The sequence below is a fragment of the Myotis myotis genome, unplaced genomic scaffold, assembly GCF_014108235.1.
Source record: "Myotis myotis isolate mMyoMyo1 unplaced genomic scaffold, mMyoMyo1.p scaffold_m19_p_5, whole genome shotgun sequence".
NCBI lineage: Eukaryota > Metazoa > Chordata > Mammalia > Chiroptera > Vespertilionidae > Myotis > Myotis myotis.
Window position 1 is genome coordinate 101,071,483 of NW_023416357.1, and position 19,949 is coordinate 101,091,431.

Consider the following 19,949-nt stretch of genomic DNA (forward strand, 5'->3'; position numbering starts at 1 on the left):
TATCAGTAACTTGGTCAATCCATGTTGCAGTGTATTGTCAGTACTTTATTCCTTTTTTATTGCTGAATAATTATAGGGATACTAGAGGCCCGATGCATGAAATTTGTGTAAGAGTAGGCCTTCCTTCCCCCAGCTGTCAGCACCCGCTTCCCTCTGGCACCCGGGACCCGGGCTTCCCTCCAGCCACCAGCAGGCACCCGGGACCGAGCTTCCCTTGCAGCTCCATGGTCTAATGAGCATATTATGCTTTTATTATTATAGATTATTATTATAAATACTACACCTTGTTTATCCACTTATCAGTCATTAGTTGATACACATCTGGGTTGTTTCTACTTTTCAGCCATTATAAAAATATGCTCCTAGCCCTGCCAGCATGGCTCAGGGGTTGAGCATCGACCTATGAACCAGGAGGTCACAGTTCAATTCCAGTCAGGGCACATGCCCAGGTTGTGGGCTCAATCCCAGTGTGGGGAATGCAGGAGGCAGCCGACCAATGATTCTCTTTCATCATTGATGTTTCTATTTCTCCCTCTCCCTTTCCCTCAGAAATCAATAAAAATATATTTTAAAAAATAATGCTGCTATTCATGTACAAGCTTTTATGTGGATATTTGTTTTCACTTCTCTTAGGTTTATCCTAGAAACGGAATTGCTGGATCATATGGCAATTCTATGTTAAAATTTGAGTGACTGCCAAACTGTTTCCAAAGCGACTAACCAGCTTTTCTTTTTTCTTAAACATATTTTTGATTTCAGAAAGGAAGGGAGAGGGAGAGATAGAAACATCAATGATGAGAGAGAATCACTGACCGGCTGCCTCCTACAGTCCCCCTCCCCCACTGGGGATTGAGCCCGCAACCCAGACATGTGTTCTTGACTAGAATCAAACCCAGGACCTTTCAGTCCACAGGCTGATGCTCTACCCACTAAGCCAAACCAGGTAGAGCACTAACAAGCTTTTCAATAGTTAATGACCAGTTAGTTTTCCTGCTCTGTGGAATGACTTCATAGCCTTTGCCTTCATCTTTTGTCAGTTGGTAGGTATTCTTTGTATGTTGGGAATGTCTAATTCTTTATCTGTTTTTTTAATATATTTTTATTGATTTCAGAGAGGAAGGGAGAGAGAGAGAAACATCAATGATGAGAGAGAATCATTGATCAGCTGCCTCCTGCACGCTCCCTACTGGGGATCGAGCCTGCAACCCAGGCATATGCCCTTAACCAGAATCGAACCTGAGACCCTTCAGTCCATAGGCCGACACTCTATCCGCTGGGCCAAACCAGCTAGGGCTATCTGACTTTTTACAATGATTTTCCAGCCTATTTCTTGTTTGAGTTAATTAATAGTGGAGGTTTTTTCTGTTTTATCATAAAACTTCATTTATTATAAACTTGTCTCCATATGTTTACCACAAAATAAATCATTTTATCTTGTGTTGAACTTTCAAATTCTACAATAGGATTCACACTGTCAGCTGATTTACTTTTGCAAAATGAACTAAAATGAATGAAAAATTTTAAACGATGTTTACTAATAGTTTTTAAAAACTATGTTATCACAATGGTTTATATTTTATTTCAAGGCATCTCAGTTTCCTATTTTGCTTCATCATTAAACAATGTTCTCTTATGTGTTCTTTTATTGATTAAATTCCATTTTTTTGTATGTAGTATAAGTACAGGAGTCTTACTCTTTTTCAGAACAGTTTTTGCTAGCACCATCTATTTTACAGTAAGTTGAAATGCTGCCCTTTCATATAGGTTCCCATATATTCTGATCAATTTTGGCACTTACTATTCTCTTCTACTGTTCTATTTATGTACTCTTAGTTAAAACCATACTGCTTTGATTAAAGGAGGGTTTTTGTTGTTGTTGTTGTTGGGTTTTTTGGTTTTTTTTAGTAATTCTGATGTCTGCAAAGGCAGGTAATCTTTATTTTAAAAAAAGTTTGGTGCCACAGTTTTGACACTTGTCTCTCTATAACATATTTTAAACCATGGCTAAGTGAGTCACCTATAGTTAGGGTTAAGAAAAGACATTCAGCCCTAGCCCTGGCTGGTGTGGTTCAGTTGGTTGAGCATCGACCTATGAACCAGGAGTCAGGTTTGATTCTCGGTCAGGGCACATGCCCGGGTTGTGAGCTTGAAGGGCAGGAAGCAACCCATGGATGATTCTCTCTCATCATTGATGTTTCCATCTCTCCCTCTCCCTTCCCCTCTCTGAAGTAAGTAAATAAATAAGTAAATGATAAAGGCATTCTTACTTTCGTCATCCTGCTGGTGGCCGTGTTGCACAGAGGAATAAGATCATCCCTAGGGTTATACCAGCCCTGATCAGTGTGTGGGAACAATGCAAAGAGAAAAGACGCTGTTAGGCGTCAGTGAGAAACTGGAATTGAGAGCAGAAACGGTGATGGTTCGAGAACGATTAGGATTCCTTACAAAGTAAGATGTGTTGAAGTGGGCAAGCAGAGGAGGGAAGGGTCGCCAGGCTCTGACCTCCTGGCCGGCCCTGATAGAAGGGGCAGTTGTGAAAGGACCCAGGATCTGGCTGAAGCCCTGAACAACCACTCACTTCCCACCCCCGTAATCCTTTGGCTCACCCCGGATGCTGCACGGCAACTGCGGGGGCCGGGAACAAACCTTCCGGTCCCAGAGACAACTCGCTTCCGGTCTAGCCACGGCTCTGCTCCGCCCCACCCGCCGCGCTTGGAGGCCTCCCATTGGATGATTAGAGTTGAACTACATTTCCCAGCAGCTCCTAGAGTAGCCCGTACCTGGAGGGGTGCTAGCCGGTCATGGAGGACTGGAGCTAGCCTTCTGCTTTCCGTCTTCCAGGTAGGGACACAGAGAAAGCGGCTGTCTCCAGTCTGGCCTCCCTCCAGCCCTGTGAGCTCCGCCGGTCTGCCTCGAGCCTCGCCTCAACTGCAGACTGCCCGCTCCGAGTAGGGAGACCAGGTTATCGCACCGGAAACGAGGCACCGGGCGTGACATCACAGATGCTGAGGTGCCCCGACTCCCAGAAGGCACCGCGTCCTGCCGTCTTTCCTAATTGACGTATCGGCGCACCAATAGTCTCGGGCAGATTGTGAGGACACTCCCAAGGGCGAGGGGAGGGCTCGGCTTCTCGCGCCTAGTTTCCCGGTCTCTCCTCGAGCCTGGGTCTCCGGGCTGCCCTCAGCGAGCGCCCAGGGGTGGCAGAGCCTCCGAAAGGTGAGGTGCTCCGCGAGGGCGGGAACTAGGCTGGAGGCAACCTCTGGGGAGCGGATGGTGGTCCGTTGTTGGAGGAGCTCGGCTGGATAGGGAGCCTGGAGCTGGCCCCAGGCAACGCCCCGGCCGGGCTGCGCGCTAAAGGTAGCCCCCGACCGATGGGAGAGGGTCTAGCGTGGGCTAGGACTGGGGATCCTGCTGGGATGTGCTCTCCGCATAAAGGGGGCACCTCCTGCGGCCTTGCGTTTTCTTCCCGAGCCACCAGCGGCCCCTCGAAAGGTATCCGAGGGCTCTGCGCTCAGATTCAGGCCAAAGCTGATGGACTTCTATACATATACCCCTCGGTATTGGCCCCGGGTTTCCTGTCTTCTAGCCCAGCGGTCGCCAACCTTTCTCGGACCTCGCGGGCCACCGGTTGGCGACCGCTGTTCTAGCCCCATTGCTCCACCAGCCTGAGTTAAACAACTCCTCCCAGTGGGATTTGCACTTGTATTTCTTAGGGTAATGGCCCTTGGTCTTCTGTCGGCTGCCTTTGCTCCCTTCCATGGTCCCTGCAGGTTGGACATCCTCTAGCTCCCATTCTCAGGGTCTTCCTTGCGGGCCTTGCTGAGAGAATCCATTTCAGCTATGAATTCCCTGCCCCAGCTGAGCTTTCTTTCCTGACTTAGATCTCCTGTGGCCTCACTACCCAAGCCACACGGGCAGGACATACCCTGCCTGATCTTGAGGGTAACCGAGGGTACCTCTTGTCTACAACTTTCTGGCAGATTTTCTCCAGGGAGAGGTGGCTTCTGAAGCTCTCCCCAAGCGAGTGTGGTGCGTGATTTCAAGGCGCGATGGCTGCAAAAGTGTTTGCGATGCCTCCCAAGCCAAAGCAGTCCTTTATCCTGAGAGTGCCTCCAAACTCCAAGCTAGGCCAAGACCTACTTCAAGATGCTACCAACAGGCCCAAGACCATCCACCAGCTGGTTCTGGAGCACTTCCTCACCTTCTTGCCCAAGCCAGGACTCCCCCAGCCCGATCAGAATGCCAAAGAGACCTTGGTGATCATGAAAGATGTGAGCTCAAACTTTCAGAACAGAGGTAAGGACACTTCTGTTTCCCTGGAAGAGAAGGGGAGGGCACTCAGGGGCTGAGCTAGTCTTTCCCTGCTAGTAAGGACTCCCAGTTAAGATGATGGATATTGAGAAAAGTAGTTGATTTTTAAAATACATATATTTTATTGATTTTTTTTACAGAGAGGAAGGGAGAGGGATAGAGAGAAACATCAATGAGAGAGAAACATGGATCAGCTGCCTCCTGCACGCCCCCTACTGGGGATGTGCCGGCAACCAAGGTACATGCCCCTGACCGGAATTGAACCTGGGACCCTTCAGTCCACAGGCTGACGCTCTATCCACTGAGCCAGACCAGTTAGGGCGGAAAGTAGTTGATTTTAGTAAGTCAACACGTTGGGGAGAGGGAGTATTCTTCTCAAGCTGGAGCTTGGGCTGTTTGCTGGGTGTGGGTAAGGCCATGGAATAAGCAGCGTGCCTCTTTTCTAGAGGGTCCGTTTTCCATCGGGGGAGGGGAGTAGGCAATATATTTTTTGTTTTTTTTTTTAATCCTCACCCAAGGATATTTTTCCATTGATTTTTCAGAGAGAGGGGGAAAGGGGGGAAGACAGAGAGAAACATTGATGTGAGAGAAACACAACAATTGGTTGCCTCCTGCATGTGCCCTGACCAGGGCCTGTGCCGAGGAGGAAGCCTACAACTGAGATATGTGCCCTTGACCGGAATCGAACCCCAGACCCTTTGGTCCGCAGGCTGACGCTCTATCCACTGAGCCTAACCAGCTAAGGTGGCAATATCTTTTTAAGAGAAATAAATGTGAATGAATGATTGAATTAATTTTAGTTTATGTGGCGTTTTGGAAATTTTGTGCTTGCTATGGGGTTCTTCAGACTTTACCTTCTCCCAACCCCCTCTTTAGTAGTTGTGGGGATTTTAAAAGGTACTTAGGGGAAATCATTCTTTTCATAATGAGGAGACCCTATATAATAGGTTCCAGACACTGTGATTTATGGCTTGATCTCTGACTGGGCTCACAGGACCAGAAAAGGCCATGAGTTGCCTGCCAAAGGAGCGAAGACTACCTGACCTTAGGGTGTGGGTAGCGTCTCCATATTAGACTGACTGACTTTTCCACTAACTGCAGTTTCCTCTTTTCCCAGTGCAACCTGATCCGCTAGCGAACTTTCTGAGCAAAGAAGGAATCCAGCAGGAACAGGAGACAGTATCTGTGTGCCTGAAAGCTGATTCTGAGGTGGGCATGGTTTCCCATTCATTGTTTGAGTGTATCACCTTCTCTGCTCTTCCTTTTAAATATGTTTTTATTGATTTTAGAGAGAGAGGAAGGGAGAGGGATGGAGAGATAGAAACATTGATCGGCTTCCTCCTGCACTCCGCCTGCTGGGTGGGGACTGAGCCCACAACCTAGGCATGTGCCCTGATCAGGAATCTAACCAGTGACTTCCTGGTTCATGGGTCGTGTCTCAATGACCGGGCCCCACTGCTCTTGCTATCCCTCCCAGCTCAGCCAGTCTTTATATAAAAACATATTCTCGGAAGTCAGCAGGGAGAATGGGGCTTGTTCTTCACTTTCTCCTTAGATCTTTTTCTTCTGCTTGTCTTCTGGCTCCTTTCCTGACTGGATGCATCTTTGTGAGACTTACAAATCCCTTTCACCATTCCTTCCCTCGTCACTGGGTCTCAGTATTTCTTATCAACAGGGCTGTCAAGGAACCTCTGTTACTAAGAGGAAGGGGGGCCTGTTGCTCTTTCAGGATCTGGTGGTTTTTGAGGATTTGAATGTATTTCACTCCCAAGAAGAATGTGTGAACTTGGATCCTATGCAGGAGCCCACCTCAGAGAAGGAAGAAGACAATATTGGGGAGATGATGTTAATGGGTAAGAAATCAAGTCCCTTGTGTATTCAGATTGAATGCTATGGGAAAATCATGTTCTTCTACTTCATCTCAGACTTTTTCGAGACACCATTCATACCAGCTAAGCACATGCGTTTAATTTTTGTCTTGTCCCATGAGCCAGAGCCTGTTCAGCTCTGGGTGGCCATTTTCCCTATATCTTGGGGGCAGCAAAGGCGGAAGGTACCTCTCTTGGTAAGCAAGGACTACAGCTGATGTATTAACATCAAGCATTCAAACAGATAGAAAATGTGGGCAGACTTTCTGAATCTGTTTTTTGGATCCAGTGCTATTTCCCAACAGGTATATTTTATGTATGTATGTATGTATGTATGTTAATTCTCACCTGAGGATATTTTTCCATTGGTTTTTAGAGAGAGTGGAAGGGAGGGGGAGAGACAGAGAAACATTGGTGTGAAGAGACACATCAATTGGTTGCCTCCTGTATGGCCCTGACCAGGGCTGGGGATCAAAGCCCGCAACTACCTGCCCTTGACCGGAATCTAACCCGGGACTCTATAGTCCCAGGCCGATACTCTATCCCCTGAGCCAAACCGGCTAGGGCCCACCAGGTATATTTTAAATTTGTGTTTTCATTGGACACATGACACATTGAAGGTCAATAGCCGTGAAACCTAGTGTAAAAGAAAATATATCCAACTATTGATGGAAATAATATCTGCTTATTAAGCACTTGTGTACCTATGTGCTAGGCACTAGTCTAAGTACTTTGCATGCATTTATTATCTCTTGTAATTCTCACAATTGTACTGTGGGGTATGAGAGTTACTACCATTTTACAGATGATGAAACTGGAGCAGAGAAAAGCTACTTGCTAAAGGTCACACAGCAGTAGATGGTGAAGCAGAGATTTGGACTCTGGGAATTTAACATCAGACCTTACAGCCTTGACCCAGAGCTGTACTGTCTCCTTGCTGAATGTCTCATAATTTTGTCAGTGTATTTTCTATATGGTTGGTGAAGGGCCCTTCTTCATTTGTACTCATTTTCCAGTAATGGTTAACAGGTATCCTCAGTGATACATATTCACTCATCTGGCAGCAGCTTAACCTTAGAGGTGCTTCAGCTTTTCTCTAGAAGTACTTTGTTACTGGAGAGCAAGGGTGAGTCCCGAGAGCCGTATAAGGCCCAAGAAGTCATTTGGTCTGGCCCTGCCAAGGCAACCATAGGCGGGACTTGAAATTCAATAAATCTAGGAGCTTTTTTTCATAGCAACATAAATTTATATTAAGTGAATTATATTAAGCAAATGATGTTGTAAATATCCAAATGGCCCTTGGCAAATAAAAGGTTCCCCACTTCTGTCCTAGAGTCAGGGGCCTTCAAAAATCATTTTGCTGAGTGCCTAATATTTTTACTTGACTTCAGGGCTGTTTGTTCTGAGGCTGAAGTTGAGCAGAGAGTAGGTGTGCATTGCCTAGGGTGACAAAAATCCATAACTTAAATTCTGTGGTTTTCTTGCACATATGGTCAGGGTAGTGGGCCAGGTTAATTTCCTAAAGATTGTTCTGTTTTCTTTATTTTAGGAAAAAGTATAAACAGATAAGATTTATTATATGAGTTTTTCCTGACTCTTGGGCAAAGCTAGCATTTATTTTGGGTGACAGGTTGGTGGTTATGTTGCCAACACCGGGAATACTTTGGCCACGCACCTTGAGGCCTAGAGACCCAATGCTCACTCTCCCCTCCCTTGTCCATACCCTAAAATTGATTATTTAAGCTTGGAGTCAAACAATAAATAGCAAAGATATACATACGATTTTTTAAAACACTTAAGTCACCCTGGCCAATGTTTCTCAGTGGTTAGAGCATCAGCCACGCACTGAAGGGTCTTGGGTTTGAGTCCCGTTCAAGGGCACGGACCTGAGTTACAGGTTCAGTTCCAGACCCTGTCAGGGCACATGCGGGAGGGAGCCAATCGATGTCTCTCTCTCACATCAATGTTTTTCTCTTCTCTGTCCCCTTCCCTTCAGCTCTGTCTAAAAAAAGAAAGAAAGAAAGAAAATGCTTAAGTCGTTCACCAATATTTAGTAAATGCCCTTTATTTTTTTCCTCAGGTAGGGTTGGGTTCTGGAGTTGATTAAAAAGATACATATTACTCCAGTCCTGCCTTCCAGGACTTTCCAATTTGTTTTGTAAGATAAGTCATTCACATAAAAAGATAAGCAGTGTGAAACCATTATAACTATAAGGAGATGACAAGGTTGAGACAGGATTTGGACCCAGGAGCAGAGTTTGGAAGAAGATGGATTGTATTTCCATAGCAGGAAATAAAATGAGATTATCCTCTGGGCACCTGGACATTGGGGGTTGGGGGTCAGATGTAGACGTAGAGATTTGGGAGTCATCAGCATACAGCTAGAAATAGTAGCATTTGATCAATTTGCAAAGGGAAAAGTGCAAGGGAATGAACGGGGGGCGGGAGCAGGAATCAAAGAAGAGTTGTCAATAGAGGAGAATAGAATGTGTGTCTCTATCCAAGTGAACATGAAAACAAATGTAGAACACTTAAATTCTCAGTGAGATCTTATAGTTATATCTACTTCTGTGGTAAGAGAACATATCTTTACAAGATTGATGCACACTGACTCTATTCCCTGCAACAAAGAAAAACTCAGTGGATTCCAGAGTAGAAATAACACAATACGATCTACTCAGTACAACTAGAAATTAGTAATGAAATCGGGGAAAAGTTACACTTGGAAATTTTAAAAACTATTAAATTACCTGAGTCAAAGGGGAAATACAAGTTAAAGTTACATAATTTTTCCAGAAAACAATGTGTCCCAATCTATGGTATATAGCAGTGATGGCGAACCTATGACACGCGTGTCAGAGGTGACACGCGAACTCATTTTTTTGGTTGATTTTTCTTTGTTAAATGGCATTTAAATATATAAAATAAATATCAAAAATATAAATCTTTGTTTTACTATGGTTGCAAATATCAAAAAATTTCTATATGTGGCACGACACCAGAGTTAAGTTAGGGTTTTTCAAAATGCTGACACACCGAGCTCAAAAGGTTCGCCATCACTGGTATATAGCCTAAAGTAGTACTCAAAAGACAGTTTATGGCTGTAAAAACATGTAAAAAATATAAAGTAATTAAGCCTATGACTCAGAGTTAGGAAAACAACAAGATAAAGGAAAACAAAGTATTAATAAATACTAAATTAGAAATCAGTAAGTTAAAAAATAGAAGAATAAGAAAGATTTAAAAAAATAAACTAATTTATCTGAACAAATTGAAATTTTCAAAAACTAGCCCCCCATCAAAGAAAAAGGACCAGTTTCACAGAAAATTCTTGTGAATTCTTAAAAACTAGACAATTCAAATGCTATGAAAAATTCGAGTACAAAAAAAAAATGTTCAAATTATTTTTATGAAATTAGTGTAACAAAGATACCACAACCTGATAAAAACTGCTGTGACCAGCCCTAACTGGTGTTCAGTGGTTACAGCATCAGCCCAGGGACTGAAGGGTCACATGTTTGATTCCCAGCCAAGGGCAGGTACCTTGGTTGCCGGTTCGATCCCAGGTTAGGACGTGTGTGGGAGGCAATCAATGTGTGTCTCGTTTTCTTCCCCTCTCTCCTCCCTTCCTTCCACTGTGTCTAAAATCAGTGCAAAAAATATCCTGAGGTGAGGATTTTAAAAAATAATAAATTTTTAAAAAACTGCTATGACCAAATAAGATTTATTCCAGGAATGCAAAACTGATTTAATACTAGAAAGTCTGTTAATATATTCCATCTTATAATGAAGAAAAAAAATCCAAGATCATTTTCATAGTTACTGAAAAGGTATTTGACTAAATACAAACCCCTGCTTCATAAGAATACTTAACAAAGTAGTACTTAGTGAATACATCCTTAATAAGGTACTTATCTTTTCAGCCAGCATCACCTTAACAGGAAATACTGGGAGACATTCCGACTAAAATTAGGAATACAACAAGGAAGCCCGCTATCACTATTTCTGTATTTAATATTGTATTTTTGGGTATTTGGCCAGTGTAGTTAAATGAGAAAGAAGTTAGGTGTAAAACAATTTTAAGAGAAAGATAAAGGTACATCTGTTTACATACGTTGTAATTGTGTAGCTGGAAAACTCTAGAGAATGTCTGAAAACTTACCAAATACAAGAGCATTCAGTATAGCATTGGAATGTAAAATATTACAGTGTATGGAAATCATTAGCTTCCCTATGCAAACATAATCATATAGAAGATATAGGGACGCCGAAACCGGTTTGGCTTAGTGGATAGAGCGTCGGCCTGCGGACTGAAAGGTCCCAGGTTCGATTCCGGTCAAGGGCATGTACCTGGGTTGCGGGCACATCCCCAGTAGGAGATGTGCAGGAGGCAGCTGATCGATGTTTCTCTCTCATCAATGTTTCTAACTCTCTCTCTCTCTCCCTTCCTCTCTGTAAAAAATCAATAAAATATATATTTAAAAAAAAAAGATATAGGGACAAAAAAGATTAAACACCTAGAAATAAACTTAAGAAATGTGCAAAAATTATTAGGAAAACCGTAAAACACTTCTAAAGGACACAGAAGCAGATTTGAATGAATGAAAAGAAACACCATGTTCTTAGGTGGGAAGATTTAATGTATAAAGGTCAGTTCTCCCCAAGTTGATTTATGAATTCAATGTAATCTCATTAACAATACCTATAGGATCCCTCCCACCTCACCCCCACCTCCAGCAATTGGACAATCTGATACCAAATTCAAATGGATTTGAAAGTCTTGAAAGAAAAGATCAATAAATTACATAAAAATGAAAAAAATATATCTGTAAGTTTTAAAAGGCAACAAGTTGGAAATATTTATAACTCAGACAAAAGCTTAATCTTCCTAATTTATAAACAGTTTCTAGAAGTAGGGAAGAGAAAATTCAACAGATTCACATACAAATACAAATTACCTTTAAATACATGAAAATATGTCCAGTCTTACTCATAATTAGAAATACAAATTAAACCTCTACTGAGTTACCATTTTTAAAATAGATATTTATTGATTTCAGAGAGGAAGGGAGAGGGAAAGAGAGAGAGAAGCATCAGTGATGAGAGAGAATCATTGATTGCCTGCCTCCTGCATGCCCCCTGCTTGTGATCAAGCCTGCAAGCCAGGCATGTGCCCCTGATTGGAATCAAACCCGGGACCCTTTAGTTTTCAGACCGACATACTGTCCACCGAGCCAAATTAGCTAGGGGCTGAGTTACCATTGGTTAAAATCTGATTTACATAAATCAGTACTGTAGCAACACTTTGGTAGTGAGGTTGTTGGGAGAGCTATATTGCTGGTAGGTATACGGAATAGTACAGTCCTTATGTATGGGAATCTGTAATTACCCATGTTACAGATGCATTAACTCTTTGATCCAGCAGTCCCACTTCTGGGACTCTGACCTACAGGTAACAGCAACAATACATATTCAGAATGATGTAGTTATTCATTGTGGTGTTGTTTCTAAAAACACATGGTTGAAAACAATCCAGGTGTCTCTGCAGGGTTGGTTATGATATGTCCACACATCATATTGTGATAATCTCTATATACTGGAATGTAGTGATTGAAATAAAACAAGCAGAAATATATAGTATACTACCTTCTATCTAAGAAAGGGGGAGAAAAAGAAAATGTATTGTCTAAAGGCACAATGGAAGACTAAAAAGAAACTAATAAAAACTGGTACCACCCGGAGAGATGAATAGAATGGATGGGGACAGGGATTGGATTAAGACTTCTCATTGCATACTTTTTCAAATGTTTTGATTTTTGAGCAATATAAATATATTAGCTACTAAAAATTTTTAATTTTAAAAGTTAGTACATTAAAGAAAAATCATGAATGTCCATAAATTGTCCTCAAAACAGCCCTTTAATATAACCATTTATAATCATTCATAAAACACTGATGGTAATTCCTTAAAACAGAACCAAATAAACCTGCTTTCACAATATCATTAACAAGGTTTTCTAAAACAAGAAAAGAAAAAAGGGTTAAAAAGAATAAATCTTGCCCAGCTGTGGTGACTGGATTGAGCATTGTCCCATGGACCAAGAGGCCCTGGGTTCGATTCCCAGTCAGGGTGCATGCCCGGGTTGCGGGCTCGATCCCCAATAGGGGGCGTGCAAGAGGCAGCCAATCAATGAGTCTTTTTCGTCATTGATGTTTCTATCTCTCCCTATCCCTTCCTCTCTGAAATCAGTAAAAATATAAAAAAGAAGAAGAAGAAGAAATATTGGAAAGGGAAGGAACCCTTTTTGTACTTAGTACAAACCCTGATTTGTACTTACAAAATCTAAAAGGATTGACAAATTTATATTAAATAGTTTTAAAGTAGGTAGAAAACAATGAAAGCTCTCATTCAGAGTGACTATAAAATAGAAGTAAACTAGAAATGCTTTGTTGGTAAATATAAAAAAAAGATTGTTAAATATTGGAGAGACACAGGTGTAAATGGGAAAATTAAAATGTAAAGATAACTGCCCTCCAAATTTATACTGTATTTAGATTCATGTTCTGGCTGCTTTTACCAATTTCAGACATGTTATAAACAAAAGTGTGATATTAAACTCCAAATGGGGGTGCTTGTGGTGGGGCTGCAGGGGATCCTGCAGGAAGCAGCAGGACAGTGGGGTCTGGGGAGGACAAGTACGACTACCTATTCAGTGTGGTGCTCATCAGGGACTCCAGGGTGGAGAAGAGCTACCTGCTGTCTGTCTTGCTTCACCTACAAGTTCAACCTGGAAAGCAAGAGCACCATTGGTGTGGAGTTTGCCACCCACAGCATCCAGGTGGATAGCAAGACTATAGGCGCAGATTTGTGACACCACAGCCAGAGCACTACCTCACCATCACCTCCACCTACTACTGGTGCAGTGGGCACGCTGCTATGACATTGCCAAGCCCCTGACATAGAGAACGTGGAGCACTGGCTGAAGGAGCTATGGGACCATACCGGCAGCATCTTCATTACATTGCTGGTGGGCAACAATAGCAACTTATGCCACCCGAGGGCTGTGCCCACTGACGAGGCCTGTGCTTTTGCAGAGAACAACTTGTCCTTCATTGAGCTCAGCCTTGGACTTCACCAGTGTAGAGGAAGCTTTCAAGAACATCATCAAAGAGATCTACCACATTATATCACAAAAACAGATTGGAAATCGTGCAGCCCCTTAGTCCCTAGGCAACAATGTGGTGGACATCAGCATGCTGCCTGCTACCAACAGACAGAAACTGAGCAGACTGCAGTGCCTTTAACCACGCACATCTCGTCCATGTGTGCATGCACATCATTGTCCTCTGCTCACCCCTCACCATGATGTCCTACATGATCCCACCCTCCTATTGAGCTCAGCTGGGGCTTAAGGAGTCAAGCAGCACCTCCTGTCTCCCCTCTCCCCACCCCAGGAAAGCTCAAAGCCTGGCTGCTGCCCCTGCTCTTCTTGGGTCCCAGTGGGCCTCTGGATGGGGCAGGGAAGGTGGCAGGATGGGCAAGGCCAGTCAGAGGCAAGAGGATGGGCACACTGACCAGGCTTCTTCAGTTTTCCACAGCAGACTCCAGGGAGCAATTACTTCCCTCCCTCTCTCGCCAGTTGTCCCAGCTGGCCCTGGTCCCCACCCAGAATTCCCATCTGGGCCGAAGCCTGAAGAGCAACTAAGGTGGGGTGGGACAGACACAGGCTCCTACTGGCACTCTACTCCTCACGTACAGCCAGCACTGGCACATGCCTTTTGACCTTGGCCTCTCCTAAGCCTGTGTGAATCCAGCCCCTGCCTGTAGATTGGTGCTGGGAGAAGGACTCCCTCCCCTTCTGTATGCCCTTTCTCTTGTTGACTTGTCTGGTCAGGACCCTGTTTGCAGGTGAAGCAATATCTGTGTTTTCTATATACAACCACTCTTGTAGCCCTTGGTTTTTTGTTATTGTAGAGAAACACAAATCTTTATACAATGTGTAAGATTAATGCCAAAAACAACAACAAAACTCCAAATATATGAGTTAACTGTAAAAAGAAGTAATTAAAAAATGGCCAGAAAACACAATAGAAATTGATCAGATTTTGAAAACTGATTTTTCCCCCTCATTTTAAGTTGAGTTATTTTAGAGGAAGACTTCAATTTAAAAACATTTCATCACCTTTTTAAAAAACATGCAAGCTGCAGATTTAACTCAATTTATTGAAAACACATTAACAATATTGAATATAATTAACAGTGTCTTAGTTTTCCCAACCTATTGTGAGAATATTCAGCTAAAGAAGATGCATGGCCCTAACGGGTTTGGCTCAGTGGATAGAGCTTTGGCCTGCGGACTCAAGGGTCCCAGGTTCGATTCCGGTCAAGGGCATGTACCTTGGTTGCGGGCACATCCCCAGTATGAGGTGTGCAGGAGGCAGCTGATGGATGTTTCTCTCTCATCGATGTTTCTAGCTCTCTATCCCTCTCCCTTCCTCTCTGTAAAAAATCAATAAAATATATTTAAAAAAAAATAAAGATGCATGTAAATGGTAGAGGAAGAGGTTTAATTAATAGTTATTTGATTAGTGTTAGAAAAGTCTTTTTTATATATTTCCCCCAAAATTGAAAAATTGATGTCTCTAGTGATGGGTAAACAAATCTCTTCATAATTCAGGATGCTTTTCACTTCTGTGCTTTCAACAAAATTGAGGAGGATCCAATTGAGTTGTGAACTGATTGGTCACAAAAATAATACTTGAAATGTGGGACTGTGGGTTTGGCATGTAAAGTGGAAATAGTTCAAAGAGTTGAATGACATCGTTTCATAGGAAAATTTGCGTCAATTTCATCTATTTATATATCAGAGATTCTCAGAGCTCACTAAAAAAAAGATTAGAATTGATCCTGAACCCAATCTCAGCAATAAATATTATTCACCCGCAAAAACATGAAATAAAATTTTTAAATCCTCCATTTCATTAACAAAATTTCCAATTTTTCTTTTTATGTTTAAAATTTACAATGTATTTATGTCTTTTGATAAGCTATATAGCATTAATACTAATAGTAATAATTCAATCCAAAAGGAAAAATTTTAACTCGAAGGATGAAATTATATCAGTAAAAGATTTTCAAATATAAAAATAGTTTACATGAAAATATTCTGTGACAAAGGTGGAATGGAAATACAAGGTTAAGGAGAAAGAATGCTATAACATTTCTGAGTGTTGAAGATCAGCTTGATGATGGATAATATTGCTTATCAGTAGCTTTGTTATTTTCTTTAGATACATTATTCCATTATTTTAAACTCTCAATATTTATAATACACCAGAAATAAACTGATTGCAACTATTTATTATTTTTTAAATATATTTTTTATTGATTTGAGAGAGGAAGGGAGAGGGAGAGAGAGAAAAAAAACAAACATAAATGATGAGAGAGAATCATTGATTGGCTGTCTCCTGCACGCCCTCTACTGGGGATCAAGCCCTCAACCAGGCATGTGCCCTGACCAGGAATCCAACCCTGATCTCCTGGTTCATAGGTCAACGCTCAACCACTGAGCCACACTGACCAGCTAGTTGCAACTATTTAAATTTAAAAGAACTTAGATATGAATTTAAATGTATATATGGGTGTATATATCTAAATATATACACACATATATCTCATCAATAGTCATTAACAAAGATTTAGAATTTATAATATATAAAATTTCTTTGAATTTATAAAAGTTTCAGCCCAATAGTTTGTAATAAAGTACAAATAAAGCTACAATGAGAAACCATTATACTTAGTAAATATTTTACATGGTATTTAATACTGGCAAGATTAGTTTGTTACACACAATTGTTATTGTTGTATTGAAATTGCTGTAGCTTCTATGGAAAGCATTTTGGCAGTTCATATCAAGACCTGCGATGAAAATTGGCATATGCTTTACCCAGCATTTTCATTATCCTAAGGAAATAAATAAAAGGAATAATTAAATAGAATAAATACATTAGTGTGTGAAATTACTAAATCCAGTAAAGATTCACATTCTAGCTTTTGGGTCAGCCACATATCTTAATAGTTGATTGGTGTGTTTTTTAAATTGATTTCAGAGAGGAAAGAAGAGGGAGAGCGAGCTAGAAACATCAATAAGAGAGAATAATTGATCAGCTGCCTCCTGCATGCCCCACACTGGGGATTGAGCCCGCAACCCGGGCATGTGCCCTGACAGGGAATCGAACCTTGATCTCCAGGTTCATAAGTTGATGCTTAACTGCTGAGGCCTAAGCAGTTGATTTAACCTTTTTACTTTATTCTCAGTAAGTTGGCCAGAGTTTAGGGGTCCCTTGTCACCCAATCTGTTTATAGCATACTGTTTTGCACTTTGCTACCTCGTCATTATAATCTTATTTTACAGTTGTTTTTTTGGAACTATAATACAAATACAGAAAAGTTTATAAATAAGTGTATAACTCAAATTTTCACAAAATTTACACATTTGTCTAACTACCACCCAAAATTGACTTTCTAACACTGTAGAAATTCCTATTGTGCCTCACCCAGTTACTATTACTACTTCCTTCCTCCCCCCAAAATGCCACTGTTTACTTCTACCATAGTTTTATCAGTTGTAGTAATCACTTTGATTCCCAGCTAATAATCTATTGTGTGAATATATGACATCTTCTCTATTTTGGGGTATTGTAATTGTTTACGGTTTTTTACTATATAGGACATTGTAGTGAGAAATATGCTAATTAACCAGGACACTGTAATGGGTAGACCGAACAGGAGGAGGTTGTATGCGCAGTGTCTGGGGCAGGGTGGCAGGGGCCTCCACACACCTGCCCTGGGGGAGGGCCTGATCAGCAGTGGCTACAGCTGCTTCAAGGGCCGGAGAGGGAGGCAGGGCCAGCCGGAGGATGGGTGGCGCGGTGCGATTTCAAATCACGCACTGGGCTCCTAGTAATATAATAGTTAATGTAGTGAGAACCTAGAAGTAAATCATCTTACTGTTCACTTACTAGCCTAAAGATTACAAGTGGTATCCTTTAGTATTTATGTTCTTCATCCCCTGGTACTTAGCTCAGTGCTTTACACATATAAGCTCAATATGAACTCATTGAGTACACATAAAGTTTTTGGTATAGTCTCACTCATTTCATTTTTTCTTTCATGTAAAAAGATTACTGTGTGCTTATATTGTGGGGTATGGAAAGATTTATTAGTCCTGTATCCCACCCTTCATAAGAGTATAAAAGGAATGTTGGTGGCAATTATCTGCCAGTCCTCAGATTTGTGATTTTTAAGGTTATTTCATGAAAAATCAAACTTGTTTTTTCCCCCTCCTGGTATCATATCCCTCAAAAGTTATTAAATTCTCTTTTTTTGTTTCAGCAGTCAATGATAGTAATCCTGAGGGTGAAGATCATATAGAAGATTCTTCAGATTGTGATGAAATGGATTGTTTTGTGGTCTCTGAGCAACCTCCAGATTGCCATAAAGAAAAAACACTAAATACATCCATTTCAAATGAAAGGAAAATGAGGGATCTTTTAATTACCATTGAAAATGATACTCCACTAGAGGAACTCTCAAAATTTGTGGATATCAATATTACTGCACTTAATCGAAATCGGAGATCAAGAAGATGGTACACTTGTCCACTGTGTGGGAGACAGTTTAATGAAAGTTCTTACCTTATTTCCCACCAGAGGACTCATACTGGAGAAAAACCCTATGACTGTAGTCACTGTGGGAAAAGCTTCAATCATAAAACAAACCTTAATAAACATGAGCGAATCCATACAGGAGAGAAACCTTACTCATGTTCAAAATGTGGAAAAAATTTTCGTCAAAATTCTCATCGTAGTCGCCACGAAGGAATCCATGTAAGGAAGAAGGTATTTAAATGTCCAGAATGTGGGAAAACCTTCCCAGAGAACAAAGAATTTGTGCTTCATCTGCAGAGTCATGTGGCTGAGAGGCCTTATGGTTGCAAAAAATGTGGGAGAAGATTTGGTCGGCTGTCAAACTGTAACCGGCATGAAAAAACCCACTCAGCATGTAAGACCCGAAAGCAGAAGTGTGATCGGGAAAGGTCCGATGGTCCTGCCTCAACCTGAAATGTTTCATAAGGAATTCTGAATTCCCAGGCTACCTGTAAAGATACAGATATATGAGACCCTCATAATAGCCCAAATTGAATAAATACCTATCTTGGCTAAACCTCAAATTTTTAGAAAATTCACAGGGAAGAAAATGTCCTCAAGATCTATACCTCAGTTAGCAGCCAAGTTTTTGAGACTAAGGAGCTTTCCTTTGTGAGCTTATACTACAATGTACAGGTCACATCTTTTTCCCACGAAAAGCTTCAAATATGAGTCTGGAGGTTGTTTACCTGCACAGTGAACAGAGTAACTCTTGTGTACTGAAAGTATATCTTCTTTTACACATTTGAGAAGAGAGAGAGAATGCAAAGATCCTTTCTGGACTGGTATTCTGAAAGACCCAAACTACTGATTGTTAAGCCAACAGCTTATATTCGTATAACCCTCTAAGAACACCCTTCAAAGCTTAAGTGTTGAAAGGGATTGTTTTGCTTTAGAATATAGGAAAATATAGCAATTGAATATCAAAGGCTTGTTGTTATTTGTGATCTGTCAGTTGTTTGCAATTTATGGGGAAAAGTGACTTTTATAAAAATCCTTTTCACAATGTAATTTTAAAATGTCTACTACTCTTACTGTTCTTGTTCAGCTCGCAATTGCTCAAACAGCTCTTTGATGCCTTTCCCTTGCCACAAAAGAAGTTTGGATTGCTCAGATCCAGCCACCCAACCCCACTATTGGAAAAGCTCTTCAGAATCATGTTCCTCTGCTGAGCCAAGAAGACTTACTAGGAAGGAATCCCAAGAGCTCAAAAAGGAGGAGGAACACATTGGCTTGGATCCATGGTTACTCAATAACCTTACCATATGCTTATTTCCCCTCTAAGCAGTTATCAGGCCTTTGGCAATGAATGGTCACTACCTCACAAGCAAAGTGTTTTATTTGTAGAAATTATGTCACATTGGTTAGGTCACATTGTCTCTCAAGAGACAGGATTCCTGTGTCTTCACTGTTGTAGATATCTGTTCCTTTGGCCTGATATCAGACTTTCCTGACTTGCCTTCCCAAAGCAAGGCCAGCGGTGCCTTCATGGGACCGATCCTATGGTGTGTGAGTTTAAAGATTCTTGTTCAGTTTTGCTGTTTTTGGTTTTCCTAAATTTTTACATTGGTATTTTGATTGGAATAAATTAATCCTCTAAACTCTATGGGAAATTTTGTTTACAAATTTTGTTTCCCAACCAGAAACATGCCTTTTCACTTAGAGTACTAGAGGCCCAGTGCACAAAATTTGTGCACTCGGGTGGGGTCCCTCAGCCTGGCCTGCGTCCTCTTGCAGTCCGGGAGCCCTCAGGGGATGTCTGACTGACAGCTTAGGCCTACAGGGAGCTCCTGCCACCGCTACTGTCCTTGCCAGCCATGAGCCTAGCTTCTGGCTGAGCGTCGCTCTCCCTGTGGGAGTGCACTAGCCACCAGGGGGCAGCTCCTGTGTTGAGCGTCTGCCCCCGGGTGGTCAGTGTGCATCATAGTGACCAGTCATTCTGCCATCGGGCTGAAACTGGCTCTCCAACATCCCCCAAGGGGTCCCAGATTGCGAGAGGATGCGGGCCAGGCCGAGGGACCCTACCAGTACACATTGGGGCCAGGGAGGGACGCAGGA

The 19,949-nt window shown here is 41.8% G+C and overlaps 1 protein-coding gene and 1 pseudogene across 4 annotated transcripts; both read left to right on the forward strand.

Annotated features, from left to right (window-relative positions):
* The first annotated feature begins 3,062 nt into the window (after window positions 1-3,062).
* ZNF200 (zinc finger protein 200) lies at window positions 3,063-18,819 on the forward strand. 4 transcript variants are annotated; one of them, XM_036310595.1, is made up of 5 exons: window positions 3,063-3,216; window positions 3,981-4,296; window positions 5,429-5,520; window positions 6,041-6,164; window positions 17,578-18,819. In XM_036310595.1, the coding sequence occupies exons 2-5, from the start codon at window positions 4,050-4,052 to the stop codon at window positions 18,303-18,305; spliced, it is 1,191 nt and encodes a 396-aa protein (XP_036166488.1). In that variant the 5' UTR covers window positions 3,063-3,216; window positions 3,981-4,049; the 3' UTR covers window positions 18,306-18,819. The 4 variants fall into 4 exon arrangements, with proteins under 4 accessions (XP_036166488.1, XP_036166490.1, XP_036166491.1 ...); XM_036310597.1 differs by having other exon boundaries at window positions 17,581-18,819; XM_036310596.1 differs by lacking the exon at window positions 3,063-3,216 and adding an exon at window positions 3,219-3,357.
* On the forward strand, window positions 12,796-14,582 carry LOC118655914 (annotated as a pseudogene).
* Window positions 18,820-19,949: the final 1,130 nt, after the last annotated feature.